Here is a 16,161-nt window from a genome sequence, read left to right as displayed (position 1 = left end):
GTTACTTTGAAATGGCTCATTGCCTTTTTTCATCTAGTGAATCACAATAAAGCATGGGAAACCAAAAGCCTTGTAAGGGAATGGAACTTTTTCTCTACCCGAAAAATCAGGTATCTCTCTTTTTCTAGGTAGACTTTAGCCTCACTACTTGGCTGGGTGACCATGATAATCTATTTCAAAGAGTAATGTCCAAGTTTTAAAATAACTCTTGTTTTTACCAGGATCTCTTTAATAAGAAATGGAGAAAAGTTACAAGCTCAGGATCACTTAATTGTTCAGGAATATCTTGACAAACCATTTCTTATGGAAGGCTACAAGTTTGATTTACGTGTGTATATTCTTGTAACCTCCTGTGATCCATTGAAAATATTTTTATATCATGATGGACTGGTGAGAATGGGCACGGAAAAGTATCATCCCCCCAGTGACTCAAATTTGGTAAGTTGGAGTTCATTCCAATTTATTGCTTATGGTATAGACTTTAACCTGTGCAGTGTTTGCAGGTGGTAAAATTAAATAAACTGGGACGTGAGTTCATCTGGATAAACTTCTGCATTGTCATTGAAGAGAAAAAATTTTATGTGAAAGATACTTAACACATGGTTTTCTATCGAAATCACAAGTATAGCCCATTATTGCTTATATATAAAATTTTATATGACTTTGCATGTATGTATGCTAAAGAGTTTAAATATATTCTAGAGGAAAGCAAAAGATAACAACCCAAAAAATAAATCACTGCAAGAACGGGCACATTGCATTTATGTTCATCTGAGACTGAGGCTGGGGTGGCAGGTGCTAATAAGGTTTATCTCCTGCTAGATCATTGCTTAGCATCCATGAAGTTTGGAGCCTTTGCTGAGGGTCCTGCCAGGTTTCAGCCATTGTGTTGGGAACTTAGGCAGAAAGGAGAGAACCAGCACTGCAAGGGTCCAGTGCTCACTGCAGTCCCTGAAGATGAGGGAATCTCCTGCTGCTGCTGCTGTTTGTCAGAGACTGCTTCAGCAGGGACAGGAGCATGTACTTGGCAGCTTTGGGGTGATTCAGTAGGGCTGCCTATAAACACAGAGAAAAATGGTAAGGGTCATGCTAAAGATTTTGCACAATTTCCTCCTCTTGTTCCAGTTTATAGCATGTTGCCCTCTTGGGGGGTGTAAACCCTTCTCTTTTGGCTCAGACCAAAATGCAGATGTCTAAGAAAGAAGTAGATTTGCAGCATTGGAAGGTATTAGTAGATTAGGTTTGTTATACCTCACTCTGTACTCCACTGCTTTTAGAGCAGCTTCCATGTGATTATATAACAGAAAACACCATAGAGCCTTTTTGCCTACATCAAACTTAAAATTTTGCTCATCTCTTGGTGTGCCTTTGAAAAATGCAGGTACAATTTGAGGCCCAGTACAAATGCTGTATTTGGAAGTGTTCCAGTACTATATTTGGAATAGTTTGCTTCTAATATTTGGGTATTGCTGCTAATCTCTGCATTAGCAGCATTGAAATATGCTCTGAGAGGATAAACAGAGCAGGCAGTTGTTTCTGTGTTTCTGTGTTCTCACAGAACACAGCTCACGCTGGAGGTTGTCTATTGTGTGAAATAACCTGCTTGTCACTAATGACATTGTTCTTTGGATGACATATTTCCACTTTGACATTGTTCCAAAAAACTTTGGACTATCAGTTCAGATGCCCAAACTTTTTTTTTTTTTTTTGGTAGTCTAACACATAATTACTTTTGTCTGAAATAATTTGAATTTCATGGTATGATGACTCAAAACCAATAGATTTCAGAATGATTCTTAAAGGAGTAATGAAGCCATGGGAGAAATTCATTGCTTCTAGTGTTACTACAATATACTGTTCACTCGTTTGCAATTAAATGGATTGGTTTTGGTAATTTCATTAAGTTTTTTAAAGATAAGAAAGTGTAGTAAGATAAATGACAGCATAAGGCTTGTGTTATCTATTAAAGATGAATTGGAACAGAAGGCTTTTGGTCACCTTAGAATATCATCTACTCTCATGTATCTGATCAAACATGACAGAGAACTGTCACTGTGATGAGGACAGGCATCATCATAGTGTAAGTGAAAAGCTGAATTAATCTCTGGGAGATAATGTAAATGTACAGATCATGTTTTATAAATTGGCCTTGGAAAAGGAATGCTTTCTTTGAATTCAACTGATAACATGAGTCTATTGCTGGTGACATTTTGCTCCATAAAGGAACTGTAGCACTCAGTCATTTATGTAACGTATGTTTTGAAATTTACCTCCCTCTGATGTATGGCTACCAGCCAGTTAAAAATGAGCAATTTTGGCAGATATCAGCATGGCAGATGAGTTTATATGTAAAAGATATTTTAAAGTATCACTATCATGAGAACACTTCTCATAAATAAGCTACAGTGAAAACTGAAATGTGGGATTGTCTATGAAGCAGATGCCATAGTGTCTTTTAGCACTTTTAAAGTAGCACTTCCAAATACTGACTTTATTGTTTGCTTCTTGTGGAATGTAATCATTCTCTAAGTTATGATAATTGCTCTTTACTTTTTTAGGTAGTTGTTTATATAGAGACCTGTAAAAATGGCAGATATAGTGTCTAACCAGATGAGGAGTGGTGGATCAGTTCACTGCAACTGGCTTAAGTAGAAGCCCAGGTTTTGTTGTAAGAAGGCTACAGAGCATTCAGTCATGTGATCTCCCAAAATCAGAAACACTAAATCTGCACGTAGTGTATTTGCAAATATGAGCTGTTTGATTATGTCTTTATTGATTTAATGTCAATTTTTCTATACATGATTTTGAATTTACTATTTTAGAATTGTTTTAAAAGTTTTTAAAATTACTTTTTTTCCTTTTTTTAGAGTCAATTGTATATGCATCTGACTAACTACTCTGTCAATAAACATAATGAACACTTTGAACGGGATGAAACAGAAGACAAAGGAAGCAAACGCTCCATAAAATGGTTTACTGAGTTTCTAGAAACAAATAATCTCGATGTCTCCAAATTCTGGAGTGATATTTCAGTAAGATAGACTAAAGCACTTTATTTTATTTTATGTATTTTTAGAAAATTAATTGCTTCTGCCATCTGCTTTACTGCAATTCAGAATGATTTTTGAAACTTTATTAACCCAAATTCTCAGCAATGGATGTCACAAAGGACATACTATAAACTATTATTATGTTTTTTAAAAGACTAAATTCATAGGCTGATTACAAATTAAATGTTAGCATATTTCTGAGGATCAAAAGTCCTTTCAAACAGTTATTCACGTAAGTAATTCAATACAAAGAAATCATGCCATTAAAATTCATAGAAACTTTATTTTAGTATATAAAGTGAATTTTATGTGTAATATTTACAAAATTGTAGTCAGTGTTGCATATATGATTGTACTTAAGTACCATTGAAGTGGTTGTGTTACAGGTGTCTTTAGCTGAGGAATAGGCTTAAGATTGTTAGAGCTGAAAGCTGTTTGTATGATTCTGAGAACACTTATCAAAAATTATACTGCAAAATGAAATGGATGAAGATTGGCTATACTGTACTATATTACCAATTTGCTTTTATATTTAACTTATTGCAAGTCTCAAAGTTTGTATAAAATATAACAATATTCTAGAACTATATTAAGTTAAATGTGCTACTACATAGGAATAGTTTATTTACTATAGACTATTTATTTGGTATTTTAAATCTTTTTTTCTAGTAGATATGCAAAAGAAATTTAAAATATTAAAGCATGAAACACTGCAGTTCAGTATGTACTGGTGTTTTCTCTTGTGATGAATTTTTCTGAACCAAATCCCTGCAGGAGTTGGTGGTGAAGACTCTGATAGTTGCAGAGCCGCATGTTCTTCACGCTTACCGTATGTGCAGGCCAGGGCAAGCACCAGGAAGTGACAGTGTCTGCTTTGAAGTCCTGGGATTTGATATTCTGCTGGACAGAAAACTAAAACCATGGCTCCTAGAGGTAAACCTCTTCATACAGATGTGAAGTAAATTTTTAGGTGTGAAGTTAACTAAGCCCCAGCTGAATCTGTATCTAAGTAAGAAAACTTGCAAAGAAAGTCTGTGCTCTGTTGAGTATGTAAATGGTGCTTTTCTGCAGCATCCATACAGAAGTGCAGTGATCACCTTGCAGTGGTTTTTGATACTGAAAAAAAGGTAATTGTTTTCCTAGACCAATGTTGCATTTCAGATATTTTTTAAAGTTGTAATGGGAAATGTAATGTTAATGTAGTTCTTATTTTAGCTGGAGGACCTTGATTATAGCAAGTGGGTGCTACATAGATTTCCTTCATGAATATGGCTATGTAGTATGGCTCTGGTAACTTTTCTGAATGTGTGCCCTTTATCTTCTCCTTTTTGTGGCTTTCCTGTGCTTTTTAAAAGCACTGCCATAAACAGAGAAAACTAATTTAATATACAGGAAATTCTGCAAACAATTGGTATGATGGGATTGGAAGAAACGTTTCTTCTCTGATATGTTTGTTAGGGGTACAGTTAAATTAAGTGGTGCTCACACACATTTTCAACCAGAAATGTTTGAACTTTGTCTGTTGTGTCTCTTATATTGCCCTATTACTAACACATAGATGACATTCACTTCTCTTTTTTCAGATTGTCTTATTTCATTCTGTTAACTGGTTGGAGGGCTGTGCAGCTTGGGGAGAAAAGCAAAATGTATTCATATCTCTCTATTGACAGCAAGTCATGGATATGATTTGGCTACTGATGAACAAAATGTACACAATTAACTTACTGAATTATAACCTCATTTGCAGGCCATTAATACTGTCAACAGTTGTTTTGTCATGCGTATTTCTCTCAGGGATTAATTATGATTTTAATTAGAAAAATAAAATTCCTCCACTTTTGCCATACAGACATAGCATATTTGGTGTCTTTGATGTTCTTGCCAACAGCAGCACATGACATGAACTTAGTCTGTACTACATCAACATCTTCTGTTTTTGTCCACTGAAGCTTGCTGTCCCTTTGATTTAGCACTACACTTCCAGATTATCATCTGTAGGTTGCCTGTAGCTTGCATATAACTGTGTCTAGTCCTTTAAGTGCAGACTGAAGGGTCTGTGTAACATTTCATTCAGCCTGGTAGCAAATGCTGACAGACCAATTCTGTGAGAGGTGGTGAGTCAGCCAGCATAGGGAGTCCATTCAGAAGGACACCTCTCTGTCTGCTCTGATGTTTCCATAAGGTATGGAGATTTTGGGGGATTTCAGACCCACTTATGGGTCTCAGAGAAGAATCATATAATCCCAAACTCCTTGTGTATGAGGGACTAAAGCAGTAAATGCTCCTCTGGCATTTTGAGTTGCTGGAGAATACTTCAGGAATTGGAACTGTGTACCTAGTTATTACTTTTTTTAAAAGCAAAACTCCAAGTATTTCCTTTTCTGCTTTTGGTAATACATGTATCCTTCAGCTTCTTTTGCCAGACATTTACCAAAACTAACAGAAATTTCTAACTTTGAAACTTACCAATTTTGCATTCTCATTTACTATTTTTACCTTGCTTGCTCATACTTTTTTGCAGCACTTCCAACAGAGTGTGTAGATGTATGCACAATCTATGTATGCTGTGTGTAGTGTAGTAAAGGTCAAATTTGCAGTGTATATACATAGACTATACATAATATATATAGTCTGTTTATATATGTATGCACATATCTAGATAATTCTTTTTTTTTTTCTAAAACGCTTCTGCTACTTCCACAGATTTCCATCTTATCTCTTTCCACCATTTCCTTTTTGCCAAAACCCCTTAGGGGAGTGAATCATTCTTTCTAACACTGGTAACAAGTCCTAATCACAAGGCCCTGAATGTTCCCAGTGTTATGGGAAAATTGCCAAAATAGGATTAGGATGATTAGTTTCATGTTTCCATGCCTCATGTTATAAATTCTGTTATAAAGATAGCTTAACAAACTATTAAAAGAAATAAATTGTGCAACGTATTATAATGTCTCTGCTTTCCTGAGTTGACTTTTGTTTATATTGCCTTGATGCATTGTAGCTCCCCTGCTCCTTGATGCTTCTGAACTTCCGGAACCTTCTACCGTAGTGAGGGTTGTGGGAAATGCAGGATTGCCATCTTGTGGCACCAAGTGTTTCTGGCAAGCATCTGTGCAGCCTCCATCCTTTCTGAGTAGCAACAATGACCTAGATGTCCCTTTGATTCCCAGGAAATCCAGCTTTACTTTTTGACTAAAATTTCCAAGTTAGTTTATTTTATGTGAAAGAAAATGATACAGTTGAAGTTCTTGGATGGACTGCAGCCTTGTTCACCCTCATTATATTCAGTTAGGATCACAAAGTTGTGATCACTGGAGAAAAAGATAACATGCATTTTAATAACTTCAAGTGTAGGGTACCTAACTTCCTTTGTGATTTATGTGGGCAAGGCATAAGAAACCTTATATTCACATTCAGCATTTATTATTTAGTGTCACTGAGCTAGCAAAATCTGTTCAAAACTTTGTTATCAATCCAGGTCAAATGAATGTGAACATCTTAAACCAATCAATTGTTGCTAATTCCTATTAATGAAGTAGTTCACATATACAAGCTTTCTGGCATCTACTTGTTTCTCTTGTTTTATGCTTGCCCTGTTTGTACCCCTGGAGGTCCAAAGGCCACCGTGGGGTAGGAGTGATGGGTAGGTAGTTATACCAAGTTTTCAGTGTCTTATGTTCTTTACCAGGAAGAACACACTCTTGATGGTGAAGTTTTCTTCATCTTTGATCTTCATTTCACTTTGGGTTCTTTTTCTGTGTTTACTGACACAATCTACTTACTGACTGTTCATTTACTGGCCAGCAATTCCACATTGTTTCCAAGTTTTACCACAAGTCTTTTGCATCTCCTGGAATCATGCCATGTGCTATCTTTGTTACCTCTAGGCCCAGTATTATCTAGTTTACAAGATCGTATTCCTGTAGTGAACACAATTTGGCCACTGGCATCAGTATCTAGATTTTCAAGGCCTTTGCAATCATCATTTGCTTGTACTTTTGGGGTCTCTCATACAATCCTGTTTTTGACAGCAGTCTTCAAGATGTGCCTTGCTGATAAAATTACTGATGTTTTATTAACACAACCTAGTTGTGCATGTCCTGGTTCTCGGGCCACTGAACTCTAAATAACCATCTCCCAGCTGGCAGATGCACAGACAATGGTTTGGTAAGCTGTTATTGTGAATAGCTATTGTGGCATATCACTAGCACATTATCAAGATTACAATGCCACAGTCGTACAGATTAGTCAGCAACTGTATTTATTGTCTTCTTTGTGATATGATAGTAGATGAACAGTCTAAAGAGGTTGGTCAATTAAATATTTGGATGAAAGTCTTCCAAAAAAGAATATGTATAAATCTTTTCACTATTTCTGCTGGATTTTCAAGATTTTTCTTTCAACATCAGATCTCACTGCTCACTTTGCCAGTCTGTCTGGAAAAGCAGTGAAGGAGCTGATTCTCAAAGCTGAAAGGTACCTGTCAATTATGAGCATAAGTGATGGGGCAGCTGGGACTCAGCAACAGGACACTGGGTGGCACAGCAGCCACGATAGTTCTGTCCTACAGCTGTAGAGGTCTAATATATTTAATATATTTAGAGTGCTAAAAAAAAAAATAAACTGCTTTTGCCCTCTGCTTTGGACATGCAAACTGTCTCCCACTTCTAATTTGTGTGGGGCACAAGGTATTAGTTTTCACTTCTGAAGCTCTTTTTTATCTGTCCCTTCTGTGACCAGCACTGCTCATTCACTATCAAGGTGAGATTCCTGTCTGTCATTAGCACCCATTACTCAAGTATAAATTTTTATACCAGCCTGGAAAGAGTTCCTAGAATAAATCATTATTCCTCCTCAAATCTTTCTGAAAACTGAGGTTCTGCAGGGAGTCCAAAACTTGTTAGGATGTTAAATGTATGATTTAGTCTCACTATGAGATTCCCAATTGCATTTTCCTTGTTTCTTTATATTTATGGTACAATTTTTAATCTCTAATCTTGTGCTTATAAGCTTTTTGTTGCGGAGGCTGTTAATTATCTTATGTTTTCACACTATGTACTGATTTAATAACTTAGATCTCTATGTGTTGCTGTCAAGTGTATCTGAAAAGTTATTTAAATATGCTTAAAAAGACCTTGGATTAGAGCCTCTTTCTGTCCTTGTATAGTTGTTACTTTTTAGAGTAGTATTTAAAGTTTTTTTCAGACTGGGAACTAGAAAAGAGCTTGACTCTTTCTGTGCTGGACCACCATAGCATGGCACATCATCTGTTATGATGTGTTTAACAGTACTGTGTGTGGTAAATTTTCTGGTGGCAGCTACCAGGAGTAGATTAGACTGGATTCACAGTCTCAGGACTTGAATGGTGTTCACTGCAAATGTCTGGATGACCTGGTGACTGAAAGGGTACATTTCCCAGCTCCCAGTATCTGTGATACTCAGTACTCTATTTAAAAAATATACAAATGGAAAAGAACTTCTCAACATGTAATCTCTGCTGTATTTGAAAGAGCCATTTCTACAAAGCCTGTTACAATAGGTGTGTTTCCAGTGAACCTGAACATTCCTGAGTCTTCTGTGTCTCATTTTTTTTCAGATTAATCGTGCCCCAAGCTTTGGAACGGATCAAAAAATAGACTATGATGTAAAAAAAGGTGTTCTGCTAAATGCATTAAAGCTTCTCAACATACGGTACCTTGTCCTCTTTTCTTCAGTCCGGCTCTATTTCTGTTGCTTTAATTTTTTTTTTTTTAATTGGAATTGGACTTAGAGGAAATGAAAAACCTTTTTTCCACCTTAATAATTTCAAAATATAAATGTTTTCCTTGCTGTCAGTTTTGCTGTAGAAATTAGCCTAAACTTAATTTTTCTTCATGCATATGTGCTTGCAAAAAATGAATGGTAATAGTAATTTTTGTACTTATTTTTAAAAATTTTTCAAATCTTGAAAAGTTGGCATATGCATGCAGTCATGGGTATGTGGCCATAAAGGAAATTTTCTTGAATGATAGTGTCACACTCAGTCAAAAGCCATACCCCTCTAGAGGAAAACTTTGTAGCTGAGATATTTTGAAAAAAATCTACACCTCAGGAAAATAGATACAATCATGTTTGTACATTAAATTATAGCACAGAGTAAATACAGTATCCCTTAAAGTGTTAAAATATTGTAGCAATGAATGTTAATATTAAAAATAAACTTAATTAATGTTTCAGTTCTAATTTTATATGGTAAACACATGACTGACTGGAAAATACAGATTATTTACTTGATATGAAAGCACATCTCATTTTGGCTGCATTGAATTGACATTACTTAATATCATCTGTGTTTCAGGACAAGCGATAAAAGGAAAAATTTAGCCCAACAGAAGGCTGAGGCTCAAAAAAGACTGTATGGTCAGGGGCCAGTGAAAAAACTGTTGCCAGGTTCCTCAGACTGGGAGAAGCAGCGCCACACACTGGAAAGGAGGAAACAAGAACTGGTAGGAATGGAAAAAAGTGCTGTTTCTTGCTTATGGTTTATACTCCCTTTTGTTTTAATTGTCTTACTTTCTTGATTTGTAGAAGGAAAGACTTGCACAAGTACGTAAACAGATTTCCAAAGAGGAGCATGAAAATAGACACATGGGGAACTACAGGTGAATGTTTTTGACTGTATTAGTAGGAAATACTCAGTGTATTCTTTAGGAACAGTGGAAACAAGTATTTGTGGTAGATGATAATTTTCTGCCAAAAATGTGTAGGCATTTATAGAAAATATATACATGTACATCAGGTATCTTTTTTCAGATGGTTCTTTTCTTGATTCCAATTTTTTCCATGCACTTAGGAATTTTTATGGCATCAGTCACCCTATTGTTTGTGCAAGACATTTGCTTCAAAGACATGATTGTTCACATTCAGTGTACCAAGAATCATCATTGTTGTTATGGACCTGTTCTTTAATCACATATAATCATTCTTATCTTGGTGGCAGGGGGTGCAGTATGATATTCCCCTGTAAAAATATAATATTTGAATTGTATCTCTGAGGCTTGCCAAAATTATGGGTGCTTCCATAATTTTGAATAGATTGGCATTTGAAATACTTTACTTTTATTTTGACACTTGAATTTTGGATCTTGGTTGGCTGAAATGTAAGTACCTTCAGATTCCTTGGTAAAATATGTCCAAAAGAGAGCTTTACATTGTCAGTTATAACAGGTATTGACCAGAAAACAAAAATTTTGTTTTGTGATGTTTTTGTTACTATTTTTTGTTGTTTGCTTCATTGAGAAGTGAAAGCGTGGCCTAGGAATATTTGGTGAAAGGGAGCTGAGTATGGCTAGCAAGAGATGATGGGAATATTTGCCCACTCTTTGTAACATTCATCCAGAATGTGAGAATATCTGAGTTCACATATTTTATTGTGAACTAGTCAGAATGCCTTTACTGCTGTTCTTTATTGCTGCCTTTTTTTGAGCAGATGTTCTAGATTTCCCAGTAAAATTCTCATTTAAGCAGATAGATGTTTCTGTGAAATTCACATTTTTGATGACTTAACATTTTTACAAAGGGTCTTTCTTTGTAACTTTGAATTACATATTTTCTTGATGTGTGGAGCTGAACTTGTAAGTAAGAAAAACCTCTAGATGTATAATGAAGTGACAAAGTGTTTATTTTCATGCTACTAAAAGAAAGAAAAGCACCATGATGCTTTAACAGATTTTTCTTTTTGCTAACTTAAATGTCTAGCTTATTAACTGATCACATTTTAAGTTGCTTATTCAGTTCTTGACTGAAAATCAGACACATGGTCTCTTTATTTAGCTTTTGGGTTAATGTAAATCAGTAAAAACACAAATTTTTTTCCCTCAGGAAAAAGTGTCACTTTATGAGGAATCTGCACTTTTAAAAAGGCAGAACAACTTTGTGTTTTCTTATTACCATGTCTTTGAGAAAAGGCTGAAGGATCAGCAGAACATGAGAAGGGAAGTAGTTTTGGCTAGAGAGGAAGAGGAATTTTACCTGAGAGTTATGCAGCATTTCCTCCATGTGATTTTCCTCTGTAGAGCAGGACTAGCTTGTCTCAGGCATTGACATAGAACCATGGAAATTTTGGATGCTAGTATTGCTGAACGGATTAAAATTGCACTCTGAATAAAAATCCAGAGAAACCTCAGTGAAACTCAGGAGGTTTGGATTTCATCTGTGGATTTAGTCCATGTCTGTCTGCAAGCACAGCAGGCTCCAATAGGAGTCTTGGGGCAACTGGAGTAGGTGCCATTCTTTTGAGGTCTTGTGAAATCATGAGGAATTGGAAAGGATGTACATGGCCTTTAGCTGCAGTCTATTTCTAAATACATTAAGAATATTACCCTTTCTTTAAAGCATTCTTGTATGGTACTTTCTCTGCAGTAGAATCAACACCATTAAAAGGTGTTGAGTTAAATTAAATTAAACCTAAATCTCCTTTAGATGTGTAATGCAAACTGGAAGCATCTTCATTTGGTTCTACCAAATGAGACTAATGGTATCAAATCATCCTTTTTGTCATTGCAACAAAATCTTCATGATAGATTCCTTTTCAAGGAGAAAATGTCTAAAAAGGGAGAATGAGAAAATAAAGAAACTTGTAAAAAGTTTAGAAAAGACTCACAAATACAAAGAAGTCACATAATGCCATGCACTGTATAAATGGTGTCCATGCCTTGCACAGTGCAGGCAAAATTAACTTATGGGTTACTCCTTACAATACATTAAAAATTAGTCTTCCCTCTTAGCCATATTTCTGGCTGTGTTTTGGGTATTCATGACAGATGGATTGAAGTTGTTTTCTTCAAAGCCCATTGTTACTTGATGAACATGAATAAATCAGCTAGTCCTGCTTCTGATATTGTCATAATCTCCTTACCTGTGATTTTAGAGAATAATGGCATAGCTGCTCTAATGGAAAATCAGTCACCGTTTATGTCCGTGTACCAGGCTTTTTTTCTTTCTTACAGCACCTATTTCTTCCTGTTAATTTTTTGGAGGACTTAGCATTCAAGTGAAGTACATACTCAATCTTTAATTCATATCCTGCTCATGGGATCAAAGCTGTTGTTCAGATTTTCAGTGTTTTGTGTCCTTTGATTGCTAATACAAATTGTTTTGTCTCCTTTTATTTGCTAATACAAATTATCTTGTGGCTTTGAATTTGACATAAAATATTTTGTTCATATTTCATGAATCATTCACACCTGTATGCCTCACTCACACCCACTGAAATTTCTGAGCACTGCAAAACTGGGTTTTGGTATTCCTCTGGAATGACCTACGTGTTATTTCTTTTGTCTGGCTAATCGCTGGTTTAAACATGAATGTATTCACTGAATTAGAAGTAGATTTAGAGAGCAATGGTCAGAGTATATGTTTTATGATTTGATATTATGTAGTTATTATAGATGGGATGTGTACAAGTTAAAAAAGAGATTGTGTATTAGTGACATTACTTTTGTGTGATGAATACCTCAGCTTCTATCTTAAACTGTTCTTTTTTTCCTTTCTCAGGCGAATTTACCCTCCTGATGATAAGACATTACTTGAAAAGTATGAGAGTTTGTTAGCCACTGCTTTCCAGACATTTCTTGCTGGAAGAGCAGCTTCACTTCAGCGGGAAATGAATAACCCCTTAAAAAGAATGAAGGTACTGGAGTACACCGAGTACTGGCTTTAGGAGTTACTTTGAATTCATGACCTCATGGATGAGTTTCACTATAATCATGTATGACGGCTAATAAATAGCATTTGATAACATTCCATGATCTTATTATTATTCTTTGTGCAGCTTGTGGGCCAGATCCTTGAATCTGGATGAACTGCAGTGGACCCAGGGTGGAGACAGGCTAGATGGCTTTAAGCTACTTTACCATATCCCTGATCCTCAGCCTTACCCCTGGCCAAACCAGAGGTTGGCAGAAACTGCTTTTGAGCTGGTAATTGCCTCCTTCTTCCTCCAGTAATGTTCCCAGCCTGTTCATCCACTTGTATGGACTGGAACAAGAGGTACCCTAAAACCAGCTCCACTAGTTTAAGGATTTAAAGCATCCAAAAATTTTACCTGATTTGCCTATTGACTTAGTCAGAGACAGTGGAAAACAGCTATATTAATAACCAGCTAACATGATGTAATTTGAAATTTGAGAAATAATTTTACGTCTTTGTAGATGGCATCATCCAGCAGTTTTACATGAATCTTTGTTCAATCCTTTCTTCAGACTTGTTTTTTTAAATATATGTTAAGACTTGATTTTAACCCTCAATTTCATGTTGCTTGCAAGGAGAGATGCATGCATGAGAAGAAATATTTCTATTTCCTCCTGTGGAGGAATTCCTAGTCCTATTTCAGGAATTAGTAATCAGAGTAATTTCAAATTTCTACCACTTTCTGCTTGAATTTTTGAAGGACAGGGTATGTCCTGCTTTGAATGAATAGTAATGAAATTCCCATTTCTAGGAGGAGGACATTTTGGATCTTCTGGAGCAGTGTGAAATAGATGATGAAAAGCTAACGGGAAAATGCACCAGGCAGCGAGGACCTAAGGTATTTGACTTCTAGATACCAATTTTTTATTTCACTCTATAGACAGGTTTTCTGAGAATTTTAAGTGGGGAATTTAGTTAGCTGATCCTGCTGGAAGTTTTCTTCCTCAGACTGCCATTAACCTTTTTTTATTTTTTTATGAAGTATGAATTGAGGTATGACTGCCATTTGTCCAACTAAATCCCATTAAATTTTTAAGGGGATATGCAATCCTTCTTTCCCTCCCTAAGCTATTTGGAGGAATTGCCATGCATGACATCGTCTGTTGTACAAGAGATTGATTTCAGTGTGTGAAAGGATTTTTATATCAATAGTGGATCTCAAAAGAATGCTTTCATCTTTAATTGATTAGTGCCAAAATCAGGATTTTTGAGATCATGGGATAAAAGGCACTATGGAAAGTCAAAGAATTAATTATAATTTTGATCTATCTGGAGCTTGCTCCCTTGCTAAGAGGGTTGTACAATATATCTTGGAACGCCTTTTGTATCCAAAATCTGCTTTTAATGTGAATGTATATTATTTTTAGCTTAATGCTTTCTGCTTGTGTGCATAATTCATGTGAGTCTTTGCCTTAAATAAACTGCATATCTCTAAGCCAGTAAAGATAAATAGTTTGGACTTGATTAGAATAAGTATGTTTTTTATATCCTGTAAACATTTTAGGTCAAGTCTGCTTAGAAGAGCCTACATCTCTGTTCTGAGCTTTGATGGATTTGTTTATAGATGCATGTAAATTTTTTTACAGCATTTTATGTTTCTGACGACATGGTGTACAAATGTATGGCTATCTGTACAAAATGAATGCTGACAATTGTTCTGAGCTTGAAGAGGTACTTTAAATATATGCAAGAATCCAAAGAGCTACATCTTATTATAGGCATTCATTCTGGAAAGAGGATCTACATGCCCGATCTGGTATTAAGATAGATTTGCAGGGACCTCATTAAAATATGGGGATTTTGTGAGCTTGTGCTTTAACAGCAGTGGATTCATTTAAGCAAGAGAAAAAAAAAAAAAACCCAATCCACCCTAGCAGTACACTCACTCCATGTTCTTACAGAGATTCTTTTCCTTGAAATTTTGTTTTCAGTTCTTTAACGTGGGGTCAGTTATTCAAGTTTAACATCTCAGTCACATTTTTCCCTTTTTCCAGAAGCCTGTCTTTTCCCAGTAACCCTAGAGAGCAGCTATCTGGTTGCCTGTATGCACACTGACTTGTTCTATTCTGCCTCTACACTCCTTGCTCACAAGACATTCCCAGGCTGGAGACTGCAACATTTAATTAAACATTAATAGGGTACTAAGCCCAAATTGAGAAACCTCTCTCAATTAGTTTTAAGATGAATTTTGATTAATTTATGAGTAAGACTATATGCCATGGTCTTATTTTATAGCAGGAAAATGGATTGTGTATCTTATAGCTGCCTTACTGGTACAATATTGTTTGCACTTAGACGAGAAAGAAAAAATTGCTTATGACCAAAATTTCTTCTTTTTCCCCCCTAAAATTGATGAAGTCAAAAGAGAAAACAATGAAACCAGCTTATCCAGGGAGACTGTTTCTTTTGCTTGCACTGTGCACACTTCATGCTATACAGGATTCTTATTCCTGCATCTTTTTTGTGGCCCTGATACATTTCTCAATCATTTAAACCTTGTCTACAGTGAAGCCATGTAAGCAGAGATTTCCCTGGTTGCATAATGTCCTGTGTGCTCCCTTTGAAATACAGATGCCCATGCAGATGGTCCTGGTAATCTTTTTCCAAAAGAGCATCACCTCTTCCCTGTAAGGGTTAAGGTGCATATGGCAAATCATATGCATTAATTGACCACCTCTTTGTAAAGAGGCTGCTATGAGATATGTAATGTCTAAATATATGTCTATACAAAAGTTTGGTGAGTGAGGCAGGCAGTAGAAAGTATTATTGCCTATCAATCTGTCAGGTAAGACAATAATCCAGCTGTAAACCTCATCTTGTAACCATAAAATCCTACAAATAAAGAACTATTTGCATATATATCTAATAGAAAAAAAAATAAAAAAAAAAACAACCACAGGACTGATACTTTTCATGTCATGTAACTCAACATGAAAGGTTCTTTGAGGAGGTCATGGAGTCTGTCCCCCCTTAAATTCAGTGGCTGCCCTGCTGACTGAAGGTACTCTTAGGTCAGATGCTCTGCCTTGAGTTGTACTCTTCCTTGAAAAAAACCCATCAGTCAGGACTCAGAAAACTAACAAGACAACTGGAATAGTTAGGGGAGAGATGTGTGCTCCTCCTCATGCTCTCCATACATAGAATCATATAAACATCTACATTTCCAGATACATATCTCTACATAGGAGACGTTGAGGGCTGTGCACGTATAAATAATAAATACAAGCTTTGTATCTAACAATTATTCCATATTTGCTAGGAATTTCAGCCTTGTTTTTATTTGAATGTAATTGGAAACTCAGTGTAAGAAAAAAGAAATCAAGAATTTCACAGAATGAAGGCATTTTTTCCTGCACTTAAAATATCACTGAATTTTGCATAG

The 16,161-nt window shown here is 35.8% G+C and overlaps 1 protein-coding gene across 5 annotated transcripts in view; it reads left to right on the top strand.

The window, feature by feature from the left end:
- TTLL7 (tubulin tyrosine ligase like 7) overlaps positions 1–16,161 on the top strand; it is a 65,694-nt gene that overhangs the window by 28,080 nt on the left and 21,453 nt on the right. For all 5 annotated transcript variants that reach the window (XR_008432387.1, XM_053950724.1, XM_053950728.1 and 2 more), the window contains 8 exons: positions 222–438; positions 2,868–3,032; positions 3,825–3,983; positions 8,647–8,741; positions 9,388–9,535; positions 9,618–9,691; positions 12,585–12,720; positions 13,531–13,617. Coding sequence is in view for 4 of the 5 variants with exons in the window: in XM_053950724.1 (XP_053806699.1) it covers positions 222–438; positions 2,868–3,032; positions 3,825–3,983; positions 8,647–8,741; positions 9,388–9,535; positions 9,618–9,691; positions 12,585–12,720; positions 13,531–13,617 (1,081 nt within the window). In the remaining variant the exon portion in view is untranslated. The remainder of the gene's footprint in view (positions 1–221; positions 439–2,867; positions 3,033–3,824; positions 3,984–8,646; positions 8,742–9,387; positions 9,536–9,617; positions 9,692–12,584; positions 12,721–13,530; positions 13,618–16,161) is intronic.

The sequence above is a fragment of the Vidua chalybeata genome, chromosome 9 (assembly GCF_026979565.1).
Source record: "Vidua chalybeata isolate OUT-0048 chromosome 9, bVidCha1 merged haplotype, whole genome shotgun sequence".
Classification (NCBI taxonomy): domain Eukaryota; kingdom Metazoa; phylum Chordata; class Aves; order Passeriformes; family Viduidae; genus Vidua; species Vidua chalybeata.
Note: the sequence above shows the minus strand (reverse complement) of the source record. Positions and strands in the feature narration are given on the sequence as shown.